The sequence below is a fragment of the Toxorhynchites rutilus genome, chromosome 3, assembly GCF_029784135.1.
Source record: "Toxorhynchites rutilus septentrionalis strain SRP chromosome 3, ASM2978413v1, whole genome shotgun sequence".
Classification (NCBI taxonomy): domain Eukaryota; kingdom Metazoa; phylum Arthropoda; class Insecta; order Diptera; family Culicidae; genus Toxorhynchites; species Toxorhynchites rutilus.
In genome coordinates this window covers 264,874,681-264,896,342 of record NC_073746.1, presented here as the reverse complement: position 1 = coordinate 264,896,342, position 21,662 = coordinate 264,874,681, and the positions used below count along the sequence as shown (strand labels likewise).

General features: G+C 37.0%; 1 protein-coding gene across 2 annotated transcripts in view; it reads right to left on the bottom strand.

The window, feature by feature from the left end:
* Positions 1-6,860: 6,860 nt before the first annotated feature.
* Positions 6,861-21,662, bottom strand: part of LOC129779639 (ichor) — a 60,027-nt gene continuing 45,225 nt past the window's right edge. For both annotated transcript variants that reach the window (XM_055787225.1, XM_055787226.1), the window contains one exon: positions 6,861-9,901. In XM_055787225.1, coding sequence (XP_055643200.1) covers positions 8,203-9,771 — 1,569 coding nt within the window. In that variant the 5' untranslated portion in view covers positions 9,772-9,901 and the 3' untranslated portion in view covers positions 6,861-8,202. The remainder of the gene's footprint in view (positions 9,902-21,662) is intronic.

The window sequence follows — 21,662 nt, the reverse complement described above, 5'->3', positions numbered from 1 at the left end:
AATAAAAAAAACCTTTTCAGGTTCGCGAATGCGGCGGTTTGTTGGTGTGCGTTATATAGTCTGGTTTGTTTATATTTGCGATGGAAAATGTACAGTATCGACGTCTGGTGGCGATATTAGTGCTTGGGAGGTAAATTATTCTCTATCAGATCAGAAGGACCAAGTGCTGTGTAGAATTATTAAAGTTTGAATGGAAATTCCTATTTCATGTTGTTTGATCATCTAACACATGTATTCTTGACACTCACTTAACCATTTGTCGATGCATTTCCTGTTTGTTCCACAAATAATTACTATTATAATATAAAATCATCATCAGACACAGTTTTCGTTCAATATGGTTTTGCAATTTCGGGATAAAACCTCTTATTTCGATAAGTTCAAGTAAATTTTCATTCATAATTTTGATTTTGAAAGCATGTTTATTCCACCTGGTCACGACTTGGTGTGATTTTATCACTTCGAGATCACTTCTTCCGAGAACACTAAAAAATACATCCGATTGCTTCGACGTGGTTTATTGGAATGAACATTTGTAACAATTCAATTTGACGTTATTGTGGAAGTTTGATTTTGACAATTAAAGCAGGCTTTTATAGCCTTTTCGTGTAGATCAGGGTAAGTATAAGTTTGGTAAGTATTTGTGTTATTTTTGCTTATGTACATTTTACAATTCATTTTATATTTATATTTTCTTCTCTTTTTCAGGTTTTATTTTAGCATCGACACCACCTGAATATCCATCATTATTTTCGCTTCACAATGAAAGCACACTAAGCTTAATGCCGTCTACGCGAATATACTCTTCAAAATCAGAATCCGAATTGGATTACGATTCCAATAATACAAAAGCTAAAGCAGCAGGTTTTTAATTTTCATAGTCTTTATTTTTAGATTCTCCAAAACAATACTCGGAACTTGACAGTTCAGTATAGTTGTATTGGTGAACCCAAGTGCGAACCCGTGAAACCGAGTGAGTAAAAAAACGTTTTGACAGCAGTTAGTTTGGCACTGGGGTTGAAACTGAGCGAAAACGAATTCGCTATCAGTTTTGGTGTGTTTCATTATGTCTAAGCACGATTTTGACACGCCCCTGCTCATTCCACATGACGTTTAAACAATTGATCCCTGCTGTATGTTATTGTTCACAGTTCAACTTAAAATTCTGTGTATCGTGAGCGCCAGTTTTCATCACTTTTGTTGAAATGCGAAGCGATTCGGGCATATGGAGAGGAAGTCAGCTTCCAGGACAAAAAGAAATCTCGGCCTAAACCGAGTCATGCGTGCTTACGCCTGTATGAATTGAGGCATTGTTCGGGTTTGTTCGAAAAGATGAAATCGCCTCTCGGTACCTCAGTATAAAAAAAGCAGAAGAAAAGCAGAAGAAACAGAAGCAAAATTCGTTATCAGTCGTTATTGAATTGATCATCTGATAATGAAAATTGTGTTTTCAGGAAACTGCCACCACATGTCTTCTTGGATGGCACTAACGTTCCAGTGGAACTTTTGCCTTCTCAACGTAGCATTACTCGCGCCATTTTCATTAGGTACTACTACTACTACTACTACTACTACTTGGTTGAGATTTCTATGCCGAATATCACGCCTTGAATATACTCTGCAGTTGCAAGCTCTAGAATACGCGTGACCACAGTGCAAGCCGGAAGAATTTTCTTTGACAAATAATCCCACGGGAATAACAAATAACCCGAACCCCCGGAATGATAGTGTGGGACGCTAACCACTCGGCCACGGGAGCCAACCACATGTACAATGTTTAAAATACTCTCAGATTTCTTGGTCGCGTCAAAACCGGCTGTTTTTCGGCTGATGTGGCATGGAGTTACTCTACTATAAACTTTTATATCCTAAAACGCCCATCTTTATTTTATTTATTTTTATTTAAAAAAGTTCGACGTGTGGTAGCGCCATGTACTGCCGTTCTACGCATAGTTGTCCCATGTTCTGAGAAAAATGCAACGAATTTTTTATTTAAGGGGGTATTCTAGTCTATAAATGTGAAAAAAATTAAATTTTTTTTTCTTCATATATCTGTACTTTAGGCATTCAAGAATATACCCTAGAAAGCACTCATCGAAAATCTTATTATTTACCGAGTAAGAGCCATTTCGGTGATGCGATATCTCACCTGGTACGGCCATAACAATGAACTTCAAACAACTATTTTTTTCAAACTGGCGTACACGCTATCTTAAGTTCTACTGAACCGATTCATGTCGTATTAAGGATACAATCTACATGAATCTCTCTATCGCATGAACCTCCACAATATATAATATATATAAAACAATATTTTTTAAGTTTTACTATTTTTTAAAAATCGGGAAACGTAAGAAAAAAACTTTTTATACCGCATTTTGATTTTCAAACGGCCTCCCTTTTGTCAAAAAAGATGTTTTTGAATTGTCCTTGAATCGAACCTCGGTTCATGCGATAGCGACATCTTCACTGATTCAGAATCTGTTCGATTTATTTGTTTCAGATAATCAGAAGGGCTGGAATCATGTACGCCATGGCACAACTTTTTTTTAACCTTCTCACTTCATCAGCTAATAACTATTCTTGATATGAACATTTTTTCTCCGTGCAATTAGAACAAATAATGATAAAATGGATAGTAAAAATATTCCTTCTTTTATTTTTACGGAGCTGGGATAAACATCCGAAATTCGTGTCTCTACACTAGAATACCCACTTAAAGTCAAAATAGCGATTTGGTGTATTCGGCAAAGTTTTAGATAATATTAAAATATGGACTTTTGTAAATGACTTCGACTTTCTATCTTTTGAATTTTACGGAATTTTGGTTCACAATGGTTCACTTTTTTGTGTGTAAATTCTCGAGATTGACACGTGTCTAAATACACTCGACAAAAAAAATAGAGGAACAGAGTGCGAAGTTGATTTTTTTTGGTGATGTTTGAAATGCTGTAACTTTGTGAAGTATCTACGCATTAAGATAGGATATACCTAATTTTGAAGCTTCGAGGAATGTTTTAGGAACACATTTTTTCCTGTGTCAAACTTTTTTTAAAAAGTGCCTAAAACTCGTTTCTATAGTGCTCTAGAAAATCTTCTGTAATCTTACAAATATTGCAGTAAACTCCGATGTCAGCAGGTACATTTTTAGCCTATTGTATCACTTTAACTCATGTCAATCGTTTTTTTCAAGCCGATCGGTCGAAGTTTAGAGTATTAAAAAGAAAACACTTCATCGCAAAATGTACCAAAGCAACAAAATGTTATGCTTACCCTCGAAATGAAAAAAACGTAACTTGCAGTCTGTTCCTCTAATTTTTTGTCGAGCGTAGAAGAAAGATTGCAGAACATCGAGAGTCATTTACACAATCGCGAGAATCTATTTAGTAGTATTTAAAAAAAACATGAGGAAGTTCCCGTAGAAGTGCCCTTCTTTCGATATATGGGAGACTTGTTAGTTATTGTATGGGTTACTCACATAATTTTATCAGAATTTAGAAACATATGTTTTGGACAGGAATAAATCTAAATTTTTAATTTTTATTCTTTCAGTGTAATGTTTTTAAAATATGTTTTGATATTTTTAAATAAATGTTTAAATATTTTTTTTTTAATTTAAACTATCTGCTACATCTGCTTTTTTCAAAAAAATCAAGGGGCTGTATCCGAGAGACGACCGCTTAGGACGTAGGACTACGCAGTCTTTTTTTTTTGAAATTTGTTAGTTTATCATTTCGGATATTATTTGCAAATACGTCGAAATTTCATAAACAACTCTTTAATTAATAAGTTCCGGGGACCCTGAAAAGGTTTGATGTCTTGCGTAGTTTTGTAGAATCATTTGCTCTACAAAACTACGCTACTACGCTCGAAGGTTTGCTCTTCACATGTACAGGAGATGAACAAGTTCTAAGTTTTACGCAACGAAAACAAGCAACACACACAAAGCTTATCATCATTTGCACTCTTCTCTTTCTCGCCTGCTTTTTCATGACTCGGATGGTTGTGTTAACTGCAATGCCAGACGCACTTCAAGTTGCTCGTTATTGACAGCTCTGTTCGGGAAAGCACACACATAGACAGAACAAATGTATGGAGATATGGGAATGCTTCCAATTTTCGTCAATTTAAACCATATACCGACTATGGGATTGTAATGTATAATATATAAAATAAATCTTAGAAAATTTCCGATTCGATTGGTATACAAATCGTTAAAATCCGTTCGCAGCAAAAATAGATATTAACGTTGACTTTATTTTATAAAAACTTGACCTGTTTTCTGATTTGGCACCCTTAATGTAAGACGTAGTCCTACGTCAAAAAAGCGTTTATGAAAAATGTATAGTTTGAATAAAATAGTTTAAGTTCTCATTAAATATATATTTCTATTCGATTCATTTTGAAAAAAATATTCAAAAATAAAAATTTATTTCTCTAAATATGCATTTTTTTTTAAATTCTGAAAAATATGGATATTTTATACAATAACCAACATGCCATCCATACATCGGGAGGAGGTCACTGTTACAGGGAAGAGTTTTTTCTAACACAAACTTTTCCACGAAATAATATTATACAAGGGGAAATCAGGGTAAAACCGACACCCTAAGTATTTCCTAAATATTTCCGAGACCTCCCAAGTTTCTTCGACTTCAAATCATTACAGAACCTCTCTTCAACGATTCATGAACCATTTCACAGTATCCCTTGATAAATTTTTGAGTAGAGCTCAAATTTTGATAGAATACAAAAATTGATGTTTTTAGGTGAAATAAACGGGAGTGCGGGTGAGATCGACATCCTGTCGGGTAAAACCGGTACCTTTGAAGAAACGAATGAAAACTTGTTATAATAATTTCAAAGTATTAAGAAACTATCTATATACTATGTGGACACTTTAAGAGGGGAGAGGGGGCATATTTGCAAATTGTATGTAATTGGATTGCTCAGATTTTGAATGACAAAAAATTTTTGTATATCAACTGTAAGAAAAAGCTGTTCACTGATGGCTTATTGAAACCCACAGCTCTCGCTACTGATGCAGTCTTAGGTTTGCGGAATGAATGGTTCGGATTCCGGTCTAGAAACCACAGCCAGCATTTATGTTTTTCGTATTGAAAGGATGTTTCACGTTGTTTTTTTACTACAATTCAAAAATCAAACGGATCTCAAGATCAAGCAGGAGATGGATAAATTCCTGCTCCTGGTTCGGAGTACACACGAGAGTTTTTATCCCAGCTTTGGTGAGCATCCATGTGAGATGTGCCGATGGTCGTTGAACGAAGGGATACCATGAGCTCAACGTTGGCCTTGGCTGTTTTATCAGTCCAGCTCTGCCGTTCTGTCTTCCGAGGCACCGTTTGTACAAACACGAGGCATATACGTAACATAAACCAGGTGTCGGTGTTAACCCTAATTGACTGGAAAATTCAAAACAATGTGACTTCCACAGCTGTGGGTGACTCGAAACGTAAGAAATGACAAGTGTGTACAGGAGACATTGGAATTCAACATACCAGTACAGACTATTCGCGACAAGGTTCAATGCAAATACCTTCCCGGATCAAAAGCTGGCGCATAATCAGTGTTATCTACAGAATGTGAACGGAAGATTGTGGAGTGGATTGAAAATTCTGCTCGTTAGGGTCTTCCAGGTTGAGATCTGTGTGGGACAATGTGGGCGCCTTTTGAAGTTGGGAAAAAAGGGAAAAAATGAATGTCTCTGCCCACAAAAGGCATCCTCAAGTCTTCGCCAGTCGTATTGAGAAACTATTCCACAATGAATTTTAACAGAATTGAGTTTGATACTCCTTTTTGTATATCCTTTATTTTTTCATAAATAATACGACTGTATATAAACCATGATATTACATTTCATTCGTTGGTTTTATCTTTTCTAATGGAACTAGGATGAAAACTTCAAATGCACGGTGAATGGTGACATAAATCGGTGATAGGCAACCATATGATGTTTCGGAAAAATGTTCAAAGAAACTTATTTTTGATCAGAATCCCAGAATTTCTTATTTTGCTGAGAATTTTTATTCGAGGAGAAGGCTTTATTTTGATGTATCTAAATCGTACCAGTAGTCAAAAGTTCAAAAGTTATGACTTAAAAAAACATTTTTGGAAAAATGGGAAAGTGAATTGAAAAGTTGAAGTTCGAATTGATTCTTCGTTGATATTTTTTCGATAGCGGTTTAATTGTCAGATCAGCAAATCGCAATGTGTAAATGGGTTCTATAACTTTATAATATTCTTACTGCCATTTAAAGGCTACGAGAAAGTTGATTTTGATTTTCTTATTGTGTATGTGTCGACGCGAATATTTTTATGCCTGGCTAAAAATAGCATCATGTGCAATTGCGGATTCGCGGTATGCAGTCGGCAGCATCGATTGTCAAATTTTGTTTCATTCTGAGACAACAAATAAAAAAATAAATCATAAACAGACGAATTGAAGGAAATAATTTCGAAGTCCTACTTTAACAACGCGGTCGTGTCTGGTACATTTTTCCATTATTCCATCTATTAGGACTGCTAAGATTTGTTCTGGACCCAATTGTGTGGGTTCTCTCTGAATAAACAATAGATAATGAATTGTATTAGAAATGATTCAGCGTCGATGAAGATTCAGCGAACATGAAATAAAAATATAATCCTCGATGTCGAAAATTTCAGATTATTTCAATATTTACCTGTTTTTGTAACGAGTCCATAAAGAAGCCTCAATGCAACAAAAATCACAGCCAAGAACACAACAGTTCAACAAAATCATGCAGTGAAATAGCAAGGGATGTGATATTCAGCACTTTCGATAATACGAGAGCATTTTCAAGTTTTTGTTCAACATTTCAAGGTAAATTTTATTTCTTACTGATTAGTAGACTGCCACTTCTCATCGAACTAGCCATTCGAAAGGATTACGCTGAGAATAAATTAAAATGAATTGCTGAGACCAGTCAATACAGTACACCTACATTAAGTTAAATTTTCTTAGAGGTTTTCCATTCTTGTTATAAAGGTGCCAAATTACAGAACGAAACATGCATTCCAATATGTTTGTTTTACGAATTGATTTGTTCGACACTCGGAGTAACAGTTTGTAAAGTAAAATATTTCTCTTCTCAAATTATATTTGGAGCCAAAGTATTCTGTTCCGCCATTGCCTAATTTACATCGAGTTGAGTAATTTCGGGAGATTTTATTAACTAAAAAATACGCATAACTATAGAATCTACATAATACAATCCTAAAAAAGAGATTGCGATCTCTTAGGGAGCTATGAACTGAGCTATGTACACAATACTTGCTTACTAAATCTATCAACACTTTTGTCACAAAACGGGGGGCAAAGAGGGGAAGGGATAAACACTTACAGACTACAGCAGATCTCAATCCTACAAACAAAACAATATTAAAGTTAAAAATTGCACTTGTGTTTTACTTGATTCCATTTAAATAAAAAGTTTCTTTCGCTTCATTCATTTTTCAGTTTCAATTTGCTACATGAGAATTTTATGGCGCTCATTCAATCGTGTATTCATCATTGATGTTTATCCGAAGTATTTCTAACTTTGAGCGATTCGCTAGATTTTGCTAAGATCAGGACGGATTACGCGGTGATGCTCTTGTGATGCTTCATTCAATAAATTACCTACAGACTAAACACTGTTCTCAATATCGCTTACGCTGCGTACACGTTGGCAGGTTTTGGGATTCGCTCTAATAAATTAACTGGTATGTACAATACTCTGGGATGTATTCGAAGGTTTTTGGGAACGAATGAGTAAAACAAAACTAAATATGAGGTACCGTTTCAAATGTGCTACCGGTCGATTTGACGTAATCGACCCCAGCGGCGACAGAGTTTCGTCCCGTATTCGAGGTTTGTCACGTGAACGGGACGAAGCGGAACTTTTTGCTTAAGCTAGAACCATCATTGGATAGTCCCACTCCGTTGGAAGTCGTCCCACTGGCACCGGACGTTACTAGGGACGAGGGCAGGTGATGGTTCGTGTGCTGGTGGTGTGTGTGGTGCTGCGGTTCGTGGTTTGAATGCTGCTGGTGGTTGAAAAGACCATTGAGGGTGCTACTATTTTGGGCGCAGTAGGCGGTAGAAGATCTCTTCCGTCCTGGACCGGATACGGTGCCGGAGGAGGAGGAAGATGCCGTCGATACCACCACTGCTGTTAATGGTCAATCCCTCCCGATTCGTTTATGTATTTGTTGATGCTTGATGAGATGGGCCTTCTGACGGAACGCTTTTGCGCAGACTTCGCAGCGGAAAGGCTTCTCGCCAGTGTGCGTTCGCAGGTGAACTTTAATGTTGCTTTTGTTAAGGAAGCCTCTGTTGCAGATATTACATCGGTGTACCGGTTTGTCCTTTCCGAGTAGACCACTGAGTTCACTGGCCGCTTGAAAGCTAAGGGCAGCCTGAGATTGAGCAGCAGCAGCTGCCGCCGCCGCTGCAGACATTTGCTGCTGGTGAGATTGCTGGAGGGAGGAAGATTGTTGCTGAGATTGCTGCGATGGAACCTGCTGCAGCTGTTGATGCCCATGACCGTTCGATTTGGATTGTTTGTGGGGCCGTCGCTTATTTTTTGGTGTCGATGGAGTCGTTGTTGTGGTATGCGGGTAATTGCTCATGAGTTCTGGACTACAAAGGCCGTCCGGTTTGATGCCCATACTGAGGGCGAAGTTCTGATGGTTCTGCAGGTACCTTCCGTTGAGGATTAGGTTGTCGGTAGTGGATACTACCGAACCCGGTGGACTAGTTGAAGTCGATATTAGTTCGCCACAGTATGACGTTGAGGTGGGAGTTTCAATCTTGATTGGGGGCCCATTCTGGAGTCGATTCTGGAGCAGGGGCATATATCCATGCGTCAGTAAACTCTGCAGCGTTGAACCAGGATGCGCGGGAGAATGAGGTAGGATAAGTTCGCTTAGGCTATCTTGTTGGGATACAATCAATTTACTGTCCGGCGTCGTGCAGGTTCCTTCTATCCATGCATCCAAATCCATCCACGAATCTCTCGTATCGTTACCGTCCTCCTTCTCTATTTTGTTGTTCGGTACTGTAGTGTCTGCTATCGCCGAACCGATGATCGCAGCAATATCCTCAATCGAACTCATGTCATACTCGGACAGCTCTTTAGAGTCGACGAATATTCTCGCTCCTGTAACCGAGGCTGGCCCGCTTATCACGCAGCTATCTGCGTTCGTCGAATAGATTTTGCCATCAATTGAACTGTCCGAAAATAATTTTACATCTTGTAGACAGCTATCGGCGCCATTTCTGTCCGGATTCAACACTGAATCCGGCAAACAAGTGGAAGAGGAAACTATATTGTTATCACCATTGCTTCCATTGTTCGTTCCGTTCTGAAACGAATTCTGTGGGTAGTTGTTGTTCTCTTCTGGCAATCGCTGGGCGATTGCCGTATAGTGATACCCTGATATTCCATTGATAGATAAGTGTCCCGTATTGAAGGAGGTGAACGAAGGCAACGGTTTTACGTCCCCATCGCTACTCGAATTGCTGCTATTAATCGAACTCGAGTTCAGCAGCAGGTTCTCCAACACATCCATCGAACTTTTCTGCGTTTCGGAATCGCTCGGTAGCGATTCCAAGTCTGCTTCCAGTAGCAGCTTGTGACCATCGAGCAGGTATTGATCCTGCACACTTGACGACTGGTTCCAGCAGGGACTCATCAGCAAACTCTCAACCTCGGAATCGTTTTGGTTGCTCATATTGCAGTTGACCATGTGAGTATTAAGGGAATATAGTTTGTTTCGCTTTTCGCACGCGCCTTTTTCGTCGCCAGTACGAATCTTCAGCGAATTCTAGGTAAATCGTTTGTCGTTAGAAGCGACGTTCGGAACTTCATGATCACACCTGGAAGCAAACAGAAGTAAGAAAAGGGTTATTAGTACCATGTTTCAAATAGAGTTCAACTAATTTGATAGAGGAATTATTGGGATAGATTTGACACTACTCTACAAACTACGCTAAATTCATCTCATGGACAGGTTATTCATTTTCAAGCACAAAGTATGCAACACGCATCATTGAAAGCACCGTTCGCCGTTGATTGCCAAATTGGTTGACTTAGCATTTGAGCTGACCGACAGCTTATTCAAATTAGCTCCAAATCGCTTATGAAAATGTACGAAATTGGGTGGAATGCTAATCTGAGAGAGGCCATTCAAAAAACAAACAAATCGCTGTTCACACCTCCTCATCGATCTTCCCCAGAAGCACCGGTTCCCCACGAATGCACCGGCTCCGGTCGTTCGTTCCTTCTAAATCAATATTCATATTTATTCAAGATGGTTCTTTCGCTCCGTCAAATCGCTGAGTGTGGGGTACCGTTCACTTTGTCCTACACTTCTCGGCCACCGCTTTTTTTGTCTTTCCATCTGATATCGATCCGCACAAGATGCTTCTTCAGTGTGTGGACAGACAGCGTTTGGTTTTGTTATCAGAATTTTTTCTCTAATTTCGTCGTGCCGTTTTGTCTTTGGGAATTGGTGTCATATTAATAGCTAACGGGGAATCATTTTGGAACATGGAAAAGCATTGACACTTGGGATTATAGAAGCAGGTTTTCGTGGTGTGTTCAACCGGCTCGCGTCGCATATTGAAATGAGATGAAGATTGTGAAAAATTGGTGGATTATAATTATTGGATGCATCCGCTAATGATAGGAGTCATAGTAGTACCATGTTAATTCACTGGAACAAATAGTTGTATCTCATTTCAACTTATCAGAGATACCACTTGTTTGAGTGAATATGAACCAACTTCTATTCGTTTACTTGATTCTTGGCGCTCGGAAGATGTAATCTTCAGGTATAAAGTCGAGGTGTCACCGTAAATTTTGGAATATTGGATAACTTGAATATTTCGAACAATATTTCATTCAAGATAAAAGATAATCACGAAAAGTTTTCATTTTTCGAGATAAGAAACAGGATTCATCGAAAAGAGGATTCGTAGCAAAAACTTGATTTCTCTAGAAATTTAAACTAGTTTGTAGTATATTGAAAGTTTTCTTTGTTTAAACTAGCAATAATAGCACCTTGATAATGCCTTCGCCTTCGCCTATGCCTTTGAAAACCAACGAAATGTTGAAAATATATATTATTGGAACCAAATGTTTGATTCAAAACTCCTGTATAAGTACATGAATCATTGCTCCAACAACTTAGTCAAATATTACATTCCAATCAAACATGAGGTTTTAAATTTATGAGTTTCTGAAAAGAAATTACTACAACTGATCATAAGAAAAATAATACAGGTCAGTCTCGATTATATATGATTTGATTGTATACAATTTTGGACTAGGTTATATACAGTTGAAATTTATTTGAAGGTAAAATATATCAACGTTAAGATAAAAGTTGATTGGCTATTAAAAGTAAAGTGGAGTGGAAATTATTTTTTTTGAAGATTCTGAGCCTTCAATCACCAAGATCTGTTTTAAATGATCTTTTAAATGATAATGTATCTCATCTTTCAAATGAAAGCAACAGAATCCTCCTACTTAGCATACTTTTTGAAGTAGAGCATGTTTAAGGCAAGCGGTGCCCGAAACAAAAAAAGTTCTTTAGGTCTGTCGTTGTTGAAATTCGACCATATGTGTAGAAGGATTTGTTCATCAAATATGATCTTCTATTACCGCCTGAGAGATTTCTGATATACAGATATATTCCTCTAGTTGATCATACCGAGGCACCATTCAGTGTCACATCATAAGTGATTGTAACCTGTAATTGGACATGTGGTACAGTGTCGACATCTAGTGGCGACGACGTCTTGTTATTGGCGAGTTTTACGAAGGAACCACGTCTTGGAAGCATTTTGTGACTCCGGAAAAATAGAACTCCAATTTTGAACATTGGAGACAATTGAACACAACAACAAACACAATACAATGTAAAAAACAAATTAAAACAGGAAAATCATTGAAAATCTAACAAATAACCATCAGAAAATTGTGCAAAATACATAATCTAGTAAAATAGTTAAAAACACTTCTAAAAGTTTATAGTGTTGTACAACCTTGCACAAGGGATGCTTACAAAAATGTTCAATTATTCGTGTCGCATTACAGGTCTGTCCAATTAGCTAGATGTCTAGTTAGAGGCGAATCCCTGTATGTATTTTTTTATGTGAGAAACATGTTTTCTCACTTCAACACTCCTATACTCGGGCGAAAAATCGAAATTTGTGTACTCTAGACTGTGCGCGTCTCTGTGATATTGCTATTGTGTATTTTTAGGTGTTATTAGTATTTACTCAAAGAAAAAGATATAATTGAGTGAAGAAACTCCAGAAAACATTTTTTCTTTAACTTCATTGAGTTTTAATAGTCATTTAATTCAGCCATCTCATTGATGATTGGTCTGTCAAACCTGTACGCGAGTATAGGAAGGTTAAGGACGGTTTGTGCAGTCGGTGGTTTCGCCGCTTTCCGTGCAGTGAGTTAGAAGGGTTTCCAATTGGAAGACGAGAGAAGAAAATTAATCTAACACACTCACGTTGAAAATCCAACGTGATTAGGTGCGACAATCGCAAAACAGCAGATATCACCTAATGTACCGTGTGTAATGTGCATGGATGTTTCCGTGAGCGGAACAGAGTAGTCCCAGCGTTCAAACGAACCCCCGTAGTGCAATTTACGATCGTCAGCTGAATTGGTGTTAATTGTTAAGAAGCATTAAAGCAGAACATGGACTGTCGAACAAAAACTCGCAATGGAATACATCAGAGAACAGGATTTGGTTCTTACCGAGCAAACAAGCAACCAAACAGGACGTTAACCCTTTCACTACGAGCGTCGTTTATAGACGACATCCGCCCGCCGACCTGTCATTGTACGTAGGATTTTTCTGATATTTTGAAAAATAAAATTTAGGTGAAAGTTTTTGTCTCGATTTTTGAGGCAAAAACGCAAGGTCTAGGTCTGATAGCTTAAAAGTTGATTTAAAAAAAATGCATTTTCGCTGTTCGGAATTTGAGACAAATGTAATAAAACGTATTTTTAGTTTTGTGTATTCGTGTGTATTTAGAATGTGTATTCGTAAATAAATTTTATGGCGGACAAATGAAAGAAAAGACTCTATTGTATTCAATGGCCACATTACTCGTACATTTGCAAAAGTCCAGACGCTGAACCCAATTTTCGACGGTTTTCAAGCATAAATCTTCCAATACTGCTGTAATTACACGTTCGACTTTTCAGTTGGTGTCCACCTTTCCCACCCGAGCAGTCCATCTTTCCCGACTCATTCTTATTTTTACAAAAATGCCGGACACATTCATTTACCAAAATTTCTGCCTCAAAAACAAATTTTACCATAAAAAGAGACTTAGGCTATCAATTTGTGGTGAGATAAGTACGAGGGTCACTATTTATATTTCGGGAATTGGCAACACTGATGTCATGTGAGTCCATCTGACGGTTCCATCGTAAAGTTTGACATTTTTGACGATATACGTACTCAGAACATTTTGTCATACGGACGCTATTTGTTTATTTTATATTTAGTTGAAAGTTTGGTCTCGGCAAAAAAATGGAACTGAATCGTGAACATTTTCGTGCGATGATTTTTTACGACTTTCGACGTGGATTATCACAACAAGAGTACGTCAATCAACCTAATTTGACTTTTGGCGATGAAGCTCCATCAAAAACCACTGTGTATCGCTGGTATAGTGAATTCAATCGTGGTCGTAGTTCGCTGTCCGACGAGTTTCGTGAAGGTCGTCCAAAATCGACTGTAGTTCCAGAAAACATCGATGCTGTGCACGAAATGATTAAGCAAGATCGTCATGTAACCTATTGTGAGATTGAGGCATCCCTAAGCATTAGTTCCACCAGCATATATGCGATTTGGTGACCGGAATAAATCGCCACAGTAAACAACTGCAACAGAAACAACCGCTTAGAAAAAGTGTAGTAGGCTAGAAATATTTGGCGCGGGAAAAACATCATGTGCCTCACATTTCTATTATAAATTTATTCTCTTGTTCTCGTTTTTCGAAATTTATTCTGAGGACAATGTAATGGGGACGAAGTCCCCATTTGGCGAGGATAAGGAATCGAGGCGGCCCATGCCGCCAAGATGACGCAATCCGAGTCCACCGCCGACCCGCCGTCGGAAGCGGCGGTGTCTCGCACGCAAACCTGGGATCCACTGATTGCCCGGTTAGTTTGAAACATAGGATACGATCCTTTAGCAATGTCCGACCGAGCTCTAGCGAGCGTCGGACGGTATACGTCTGCCCGGGGCGTTACGTTTGCCTGGGGCGATACGTTTGCCCGGTTAATTCTTGTTTTGAAATACAATACCGCGCCACAATATTTATAGCCTACTACACATTTTATAAGCGGTGGTTTCTGTTGCAGTCGTTTTCTGTGGCGATTTATTCCGGGAACCATGCGATTTTACATGAACACTTAGTTGTGCGAAAATTATGTTCACGTTGGATCCCACATAATTTGACAATCGCTCAAAAAAAAAGGCTCGTGTCGATTGGAATAAATGCTTTGAAAATTGGTTTAAGCGCATGCAAAAGTGTATCGATCATCGTGGCGAGTACTTTGAAAAACAATAAAAATATATTCGCAGCTTAACTATTTGTTTTTGTTCCTATTCCCGAAATATAAATAGTGACCCTCGTATGTATTTTTTGTGAAATTCTTCAAAAAAATCAACTTTCGCCTAAGGTGTCCGTCTTTACCACCCTTCCCCTACCTCTTGCTCGATGCAACGTGACATCGAAGAAAGAATCATCTTACCATGTATGGCGCTCGGATTGTACGTAAGAATGTTATTTGTTGCGTTGTGAGAGAATGTGAGCGACGAGTTAAATCGGAAAAACCTAGCTATTTCATGGCGCTCGGATTGTACGTAAGAATGTTATTTGTTGCGTTGTGAGAGAATGTGAGCGACGAGTTAAATCGGAAAAACCTAGCTATTTCATTCGTTACATTGCACCATGGAGATGCATTTAAGTGGAAATTAGCATTTAGAGCTCGACAGTCATTCTCTAGTCTTCGACGAAGTTGTTACATATAATAGAGCGCTCATTTTCATGTTGCCAAAAATAGGGTGACCAAAATTTTCGATAAAATAAAAATCTAACTTTCTTATCTCTATAGATAGAGGTAAACATAGTTCGACAATGTTGTAGTCCCAGTTATTTAAGACATCTTTGTAGAACAAAGTTTGTTTCTATCTCTTGAAATAGACGATATAGCGCCTTTTTTCTACGTTGCGTTAGGGTCACCATGAAAAAAACTGTTTTCTTGCTCTAACTTTTATGTTTCAAACTGTCTTCTAAAGACTTTTAGAACATACTAATACAAACATTTTGCGATGCAGAACCTGTCAATACCTCAACACTCAAAGTTATTGATATTTCTTCCCAAAAAATACGCTCTCTTCAATTGCTTGCCATTCTTTATGGGACAAACATGTTTGTCGACGGAATTTGAAAGAACAAATTTCACTCTATAAAATATGTGATTCTCGAAGATATGTTATTTTTTGTATTTGAGTAAATTAAAATTGAAATCATGACGTTTTGGGTGAAAACTTATCGAAAAAAATTGAGCAGTATTAAGATATTGACAAATTCTGCATCGCAAAATGTTGGTATTGATAAGCGTACGAAGATAATTTCGATGTAGAATTTTGAATATAAAAGTTAGAGTAAAATAACCGGTTTTTCATGGTTACCCTAATGCAATTTAGTTAAAAAAAAAACACTTTTGTGGGAGATAATTATTTTTTAGTCAAAAACTGTCTTTGACAAAGTTGTTACATGTGATTTAGCGCTCATTTTTATGTTATTGAAAATATGGTGACAAAAATTGTCGATGAAATAAAAAAAATAACTTTCTTATCTTTATAGATAGAGATAAACATAGTTTCACAATATTGTAGCCCCAATTATTTTAATCACCTTTGTAGAACAAAAAAAAACTTTCTCCTATCTTTTAATATAATCGATTTAGCGCTTTTATCCTAAGTGGCATTAGGGGCTTTTATATTTCAAATTCTACATCAAAACTGTCTTCATACGACTTTTAGAGCTTATCAAGGCCAAAATTTTGCGGTGCAGAACATGTCAATATCTTAATCCTACTCAAAGTTATTGATGGGTTTTTACCCGAAAACTCATGATTTCAATTTTGATTTACTCAAACACGAAAAATAACATATTTTTGAAAATCACACATCATGCAGAGTGAGCTCTGCTCTTTTAAATGCCGCTAATAAACTTTGTTTATTTTTGCCCCAGAAAGAATGACAAACAATTGCAGAAAGAGTATTTTTTGGGAAGAAACATCAATAACTTTGAGTAAAGTTTAGATATTGACAAGCTCTGCATCGAAAAATGTTTGTATTTAAAAACTCTAAAAGTCTTTTGAAGACAGTTTATATGTAGAATGTGAAATATAAAAGTTAGAGCAAAAAATCAATTTTTTCATGGTGACACTAACGCAACGTAGGAAGAAGGCGCTATATCGGTTATTGCAAGAGTTAGAAAAAAAAACTTTGTTCTACAAAGATGTCTCAAATAACTGAAACTACAACATTGTCGAACTATGTTTACCTCTAACTATAGAGATAAGAGAGTTGGATTTTTTATTTCATCGACAATTGTGGTCACCCTATTTTTTATAACATAAAATTGAGTGCTCTATTATATGTAACAACTTTGTCGAAGACAGTTTTTATCTAGAGAATAACTGTCGAGCTCTATATGCTAATTTCCACTTGAATGCAACTCCTGGACCATTGTGCATTGGTTACTTGTCTGTTTCTAAAAAATATGTATAAATATACAAAATAAATGCTAAAGATATTTCCTATCAATTTGTGTATTAAAAATCAAAACCCATCTATTAACCCCTTAGCGTATTATTCAATACGTCACACATCAGTTTCTTGTCTCTTCTGATTGTTTTAAAGTTTAGAAATACATGATCATGGACGATCAAATTCGATGAATATTCTCCCAGTGATTTCGCGATTTTTCGTTGGGCGGCCTGCAACAATTAACGTTTCAATTATATCTTCCTCATTTCCCATTTAAGGTATAAATATCCAAAATCAATTATAAATATTATGGAACTCAGTTTAAGAGTTGTCCTTCCGTCAATTTCGAAGCTCCAAGCACTGTATACTAGTCATCGGGCTCCAGTGTCGTACCGTGGAAAGCCCATAAGGTCGTTAACCAGATGCCATCTGAAGAATTTGAATTGAATTCTAGATAATCGTTGAAGTTCAAGAGTATCTAAAACAACACCACAGCGATGCCAACTGAACAACCGTTAGGGCTCGTAAGGTCTCGAGCTAAGAAAAAAGTTAGAAGTTCTACCGTTGAAAAAGTGTTTAATAATTTCAATCATATCATAATTTTATTCATACCTTGCGTAAATGTCACATGAATTATTAAGTTAAATGTATGTACAAATTTGAAATCCACCCACTATTTTGGCAACTTTTTTTTTTATTTCCTTATTTTAAAATTGTCAGTCCCAGTGATTTACGATTATTTAATGAAAAGCTCAACATCAGCCCCTATGGACCGTAACGGGGCTCAACGTGTTAAGAGTTTAAGAGCAATATGAGAAAGCCACACAAGAGACACATTGCAAATAAGCACGCGTTAACCCTTTCCGCATACTTTGACACATACATGGCCCACGAATACTCATACTCAGAATATTCACGTTTATGCTTTCCTTTTTACTCCTCGAAAACACTTTCCATGTATACTTTTAAGATCCAACTTCATATTATAATGTTGTAGAATATTCTCACTTATTTGTACAACAGCACCAGTGGCTGTGTGGATAGCGTTCTCTTGCATTCCAGCCGGCATTGGTTCAATCCCTGCTTTGCATCGTTTGAACTCTTTTTTTGAGTGCGATTCCAATTGGCGGAATGGTGGTGCTGCCGATCTTGAACATCTAGTATCAAAATTACACCAATTTCTAATGCTAATGAGTTAAACCAAACTTCACAGTTCTATCGCTACATCAACATTAACATTGTCACTTAAAAATTTCGACTTTGTACTCTGTTCCTCTAATTCTTTGAGTGCGATCTACAGCCTCTACTGTTTGTCTTCTAGTTAAGAAATACATGATCAGACTCGATGAATTTATTTCCCAGTGATGGTAGGATTTTTTATTCGGCGGCTTCCAGCAATGACGAGGCGCAAATCTTGCTTTTTCAACCTCAAATTACGAAGTGCATTTTTAAGAATTCTAGGTTCCTTGGGACCGACGCTGAGCTTTTTATCAGGAGAGCGTTGATCAAAGGGACGAACAGTTACAAAATAATAAAATAAGAAATATACGGCTCTGTTTTCGGATGTGTTGGAAAATGTGGCTACTTTCTAGTCGAATCTGTGATTATTTTCTTTTCAAACAATAAATGTCTTTGAGAGCTGGGAAGTACGCTGATATTATACAAACGCTCTTGATGCGGACAGAACGAGAATTGCAGCAAGAACAGTGCGGGTTAACGATGATGAAAGTGAATACCCTAATTATGAAAATAACTTTCGTCCCCGCAGCGGGGAGGAAAACCAAGTGTGCACAAAGAAGGTCATTTTACCATTTCTATTTCCATTCCAGCAAAGCAGATAAATTTCCCTCCCATTCCGGTAGCAAACATTCGACGCAAATCGGCGTAAGACGTGAACTCGCACAGTAAATAAAAATAAATAAATAAAGGGGAAAACAAACGAAGAAAAATCCGGGGAAGGTCTTCAACGCGCGTATGTTTTCCGCCGTCGCCGTGTGTTGCGCATCCGGTTTCGCCAGCCACTCATTTTCCCGTTCGGCGGCGGCGGTGCGCTCTCGATGTCGAGTTTGCGCGCAGTTACCCCAACGGACGTGAAAAAAGCGATTGACCCATTTTTTCGCTTTTCGTTTTGAGTCGTTTCCTGCACACATACACACACCCATACACACGCGCACACAAGGCGCTGGCACAGAAAGAGAGAGCAAAACAGAAAGCAAAAATTCGCTTTCAACCTAATCCCGCTTCTCGGTTCTCGTTAGGAATTGGCGCGAGGGATCGGTGGAATCGGTACTGGAATGGAATGAAGGAGAAAGCATGAGATAATCGGGCACCAGGGAATCTGCAACCGAGTGAAATGAAAGAGAATTCGACGGGTCCGGAATGCGCCGGTATTGGCGGAATGGGGAGAAAATTATATGTGCCACGATGTAATTATCCCTTTGTGTTGGGTGGACCTGAAGGTGCGCCAGGAAGTGAATAAAATGCCGTGGATTAAAAAGATTTCATCAGGAGAAAAGACGAGGAACTCGAAATGGATTAATGCCCGGGGCGGAGCAGAAGAGCATTGATGCAATAGCACCATATTATTTAGTGGTTACATTCTCATGCAGTTCAACGATGGTTTCAACCAATTACTTCATTGTACACCGATCAAGAGAAAAATATCTTCTTTTTCTTGAATGGCCCTAACGTCTCCAGCGGAACTTCCGCCGTCTAAACGTCGGTATTACTTGCGTCATTTTTTATTAGTAGTACTTAGTTGAAATGTCTTATGCCGAATATAACGCCTTGAATGTATTCTGAGTTTCGAGCTGTATAATACTCGTAACCATACGTAACGGATCGGGAATCGAACCCGAACATCCGGCATGATAATACCCGGACGCTACCTACTCGGCCACAGGAACAACTGGAAGAGGAAATATACTATCTTCAATAAATGAAGATGAAGAAACTTATATCACCGGACAAATACCTGGTATTTTGATTGTGATGTCTTTAGTTGGCAACATTGGATTTGAAGCATTACTCAATTATCGCTCAACGACAACGGGAATTGGAAGGCGCCAGACATCCATTGATAATACTACACCTGCGGAAAATTCGAATTTTGTTCTCGTTATTATTGATTGTATTCGTTTTTTTATTGTATTCATAGTCTCGGGACCAAGAGTGCTATATTTGTTTATATTTTTTTCTGAAAAGCTGAGGATTTTTCACATAACACATGTCGAAACCAGAGAGGCGTTTTTCTTCGTTTTTGAGTTATGATTTTTCAAATTTAACCGATGGTCCAAAATATCATTTTTCACTATTTTTCCAAAAATGACTTTGTTTAAAAATTTATTACTTTTGAACTACAAGACCGATTCAGATGACTGATATATCAAATTAAAGCCAATTAGCTAGACTTTTTTGAAGAAATGACACATTTGCCAATTAATTGCATTTTAGTCGCATACATCCAGTCTAGTCGCATAGAAATATTGAACGAAGACTGAAAACATGTTAAATTTGAAAAATCACAACTTAAAAACAAAAAGTAATACATCTCTGATTTTTGGATATGTTATGTAAAAAACCTCAGCTTCCAAGAAAAAATATAAAAAACATAGCATCCTTGGTCCCGAAACCATGTAAACTAAAAAATACTAATACAATAAATAATTACGAAATCAAAATCCATTTTTTTTTGCAAGTCTATTATTTTTCAAAAAAGACTATCTAATTGGCTTTAATTTTATGTAATTGGCTTTAATTTTATGTAATTGGCTTTAATTTTATGTGTCGATCATCTGAATCGGTTCAATAGATCAAAAGTTATGAATTTTTGTGTTGGAAAAAAGAGGAAAAAATTGATTTTTCGAACCATCGGTAAACTTTGAAAAATCATAACTCAAAAACGAAGAAAAACGCCTCTCTGATTCCGACATATGTTGTGTGAAAAATCCTCAGCTTTCCAATAAAAAAAATATAAAAAAATATAGCGCTTTTGGTCCCGAGACTACGAAAAGAATAAAAAACGAATACAATCAATAATAACGAGAGCAGAATTCGAATTTTATGCAGGTATAGCATAAAGTATTTAAGATCAGGTGGTTGACTTTAATTTGATATATCGATCATCTGAATCGGTATAGTAGTTCAAAAGTTATGAATTTTTGAAAAAAATAATTTTTGGAAAAAAAAGGAAAAATTTAATTTTTTGGACCACCCTTGAATGAAAATGGGCATCCTAATAAAAAAATAAGAAAATACGGGTCTAATGTTTTGCGACAAAGAACAAAATTACCACTTTTGACGAAAATCTGAGAACCACTATATCGGTTTGGCATTAAATATATACATATATTTTTGGTTTTTTGTATATAAAGAAGGAATTTAATTTTTGATTCATCCCCGTAGAGTCATAAGTCATACGCTACGTATTACTATTCTGTGGCTTCCTTTTGTAAGATGAGAAAATTCAATACAGAAAATAGTTATGAAACTTTCAAATTTGGTGGTTTGAATAGCATTTTAAAAGTGAATAACTTAAAAGTCAGTAGTTTTTTAAATGTTATTCTTAATTGTATCCAAAAACTACATAATAAACGTGAATGTTTTTAACAACCAAATTAAAACTTTCTAATCGTTCTACAATTTGTTCTTTTACACCCAACTCCTATCTTTTTTAATTTCGCTGCAATATCATATTAAAAAATTCATAGAATCTACCAAAATCACTATTTTTACTCCACTGTACTCATAATAACCAATTAACTCTCACTTTAACGTTGAAATATTTCATTTTTGCTCGAAATAAGTCTTATTTCAGA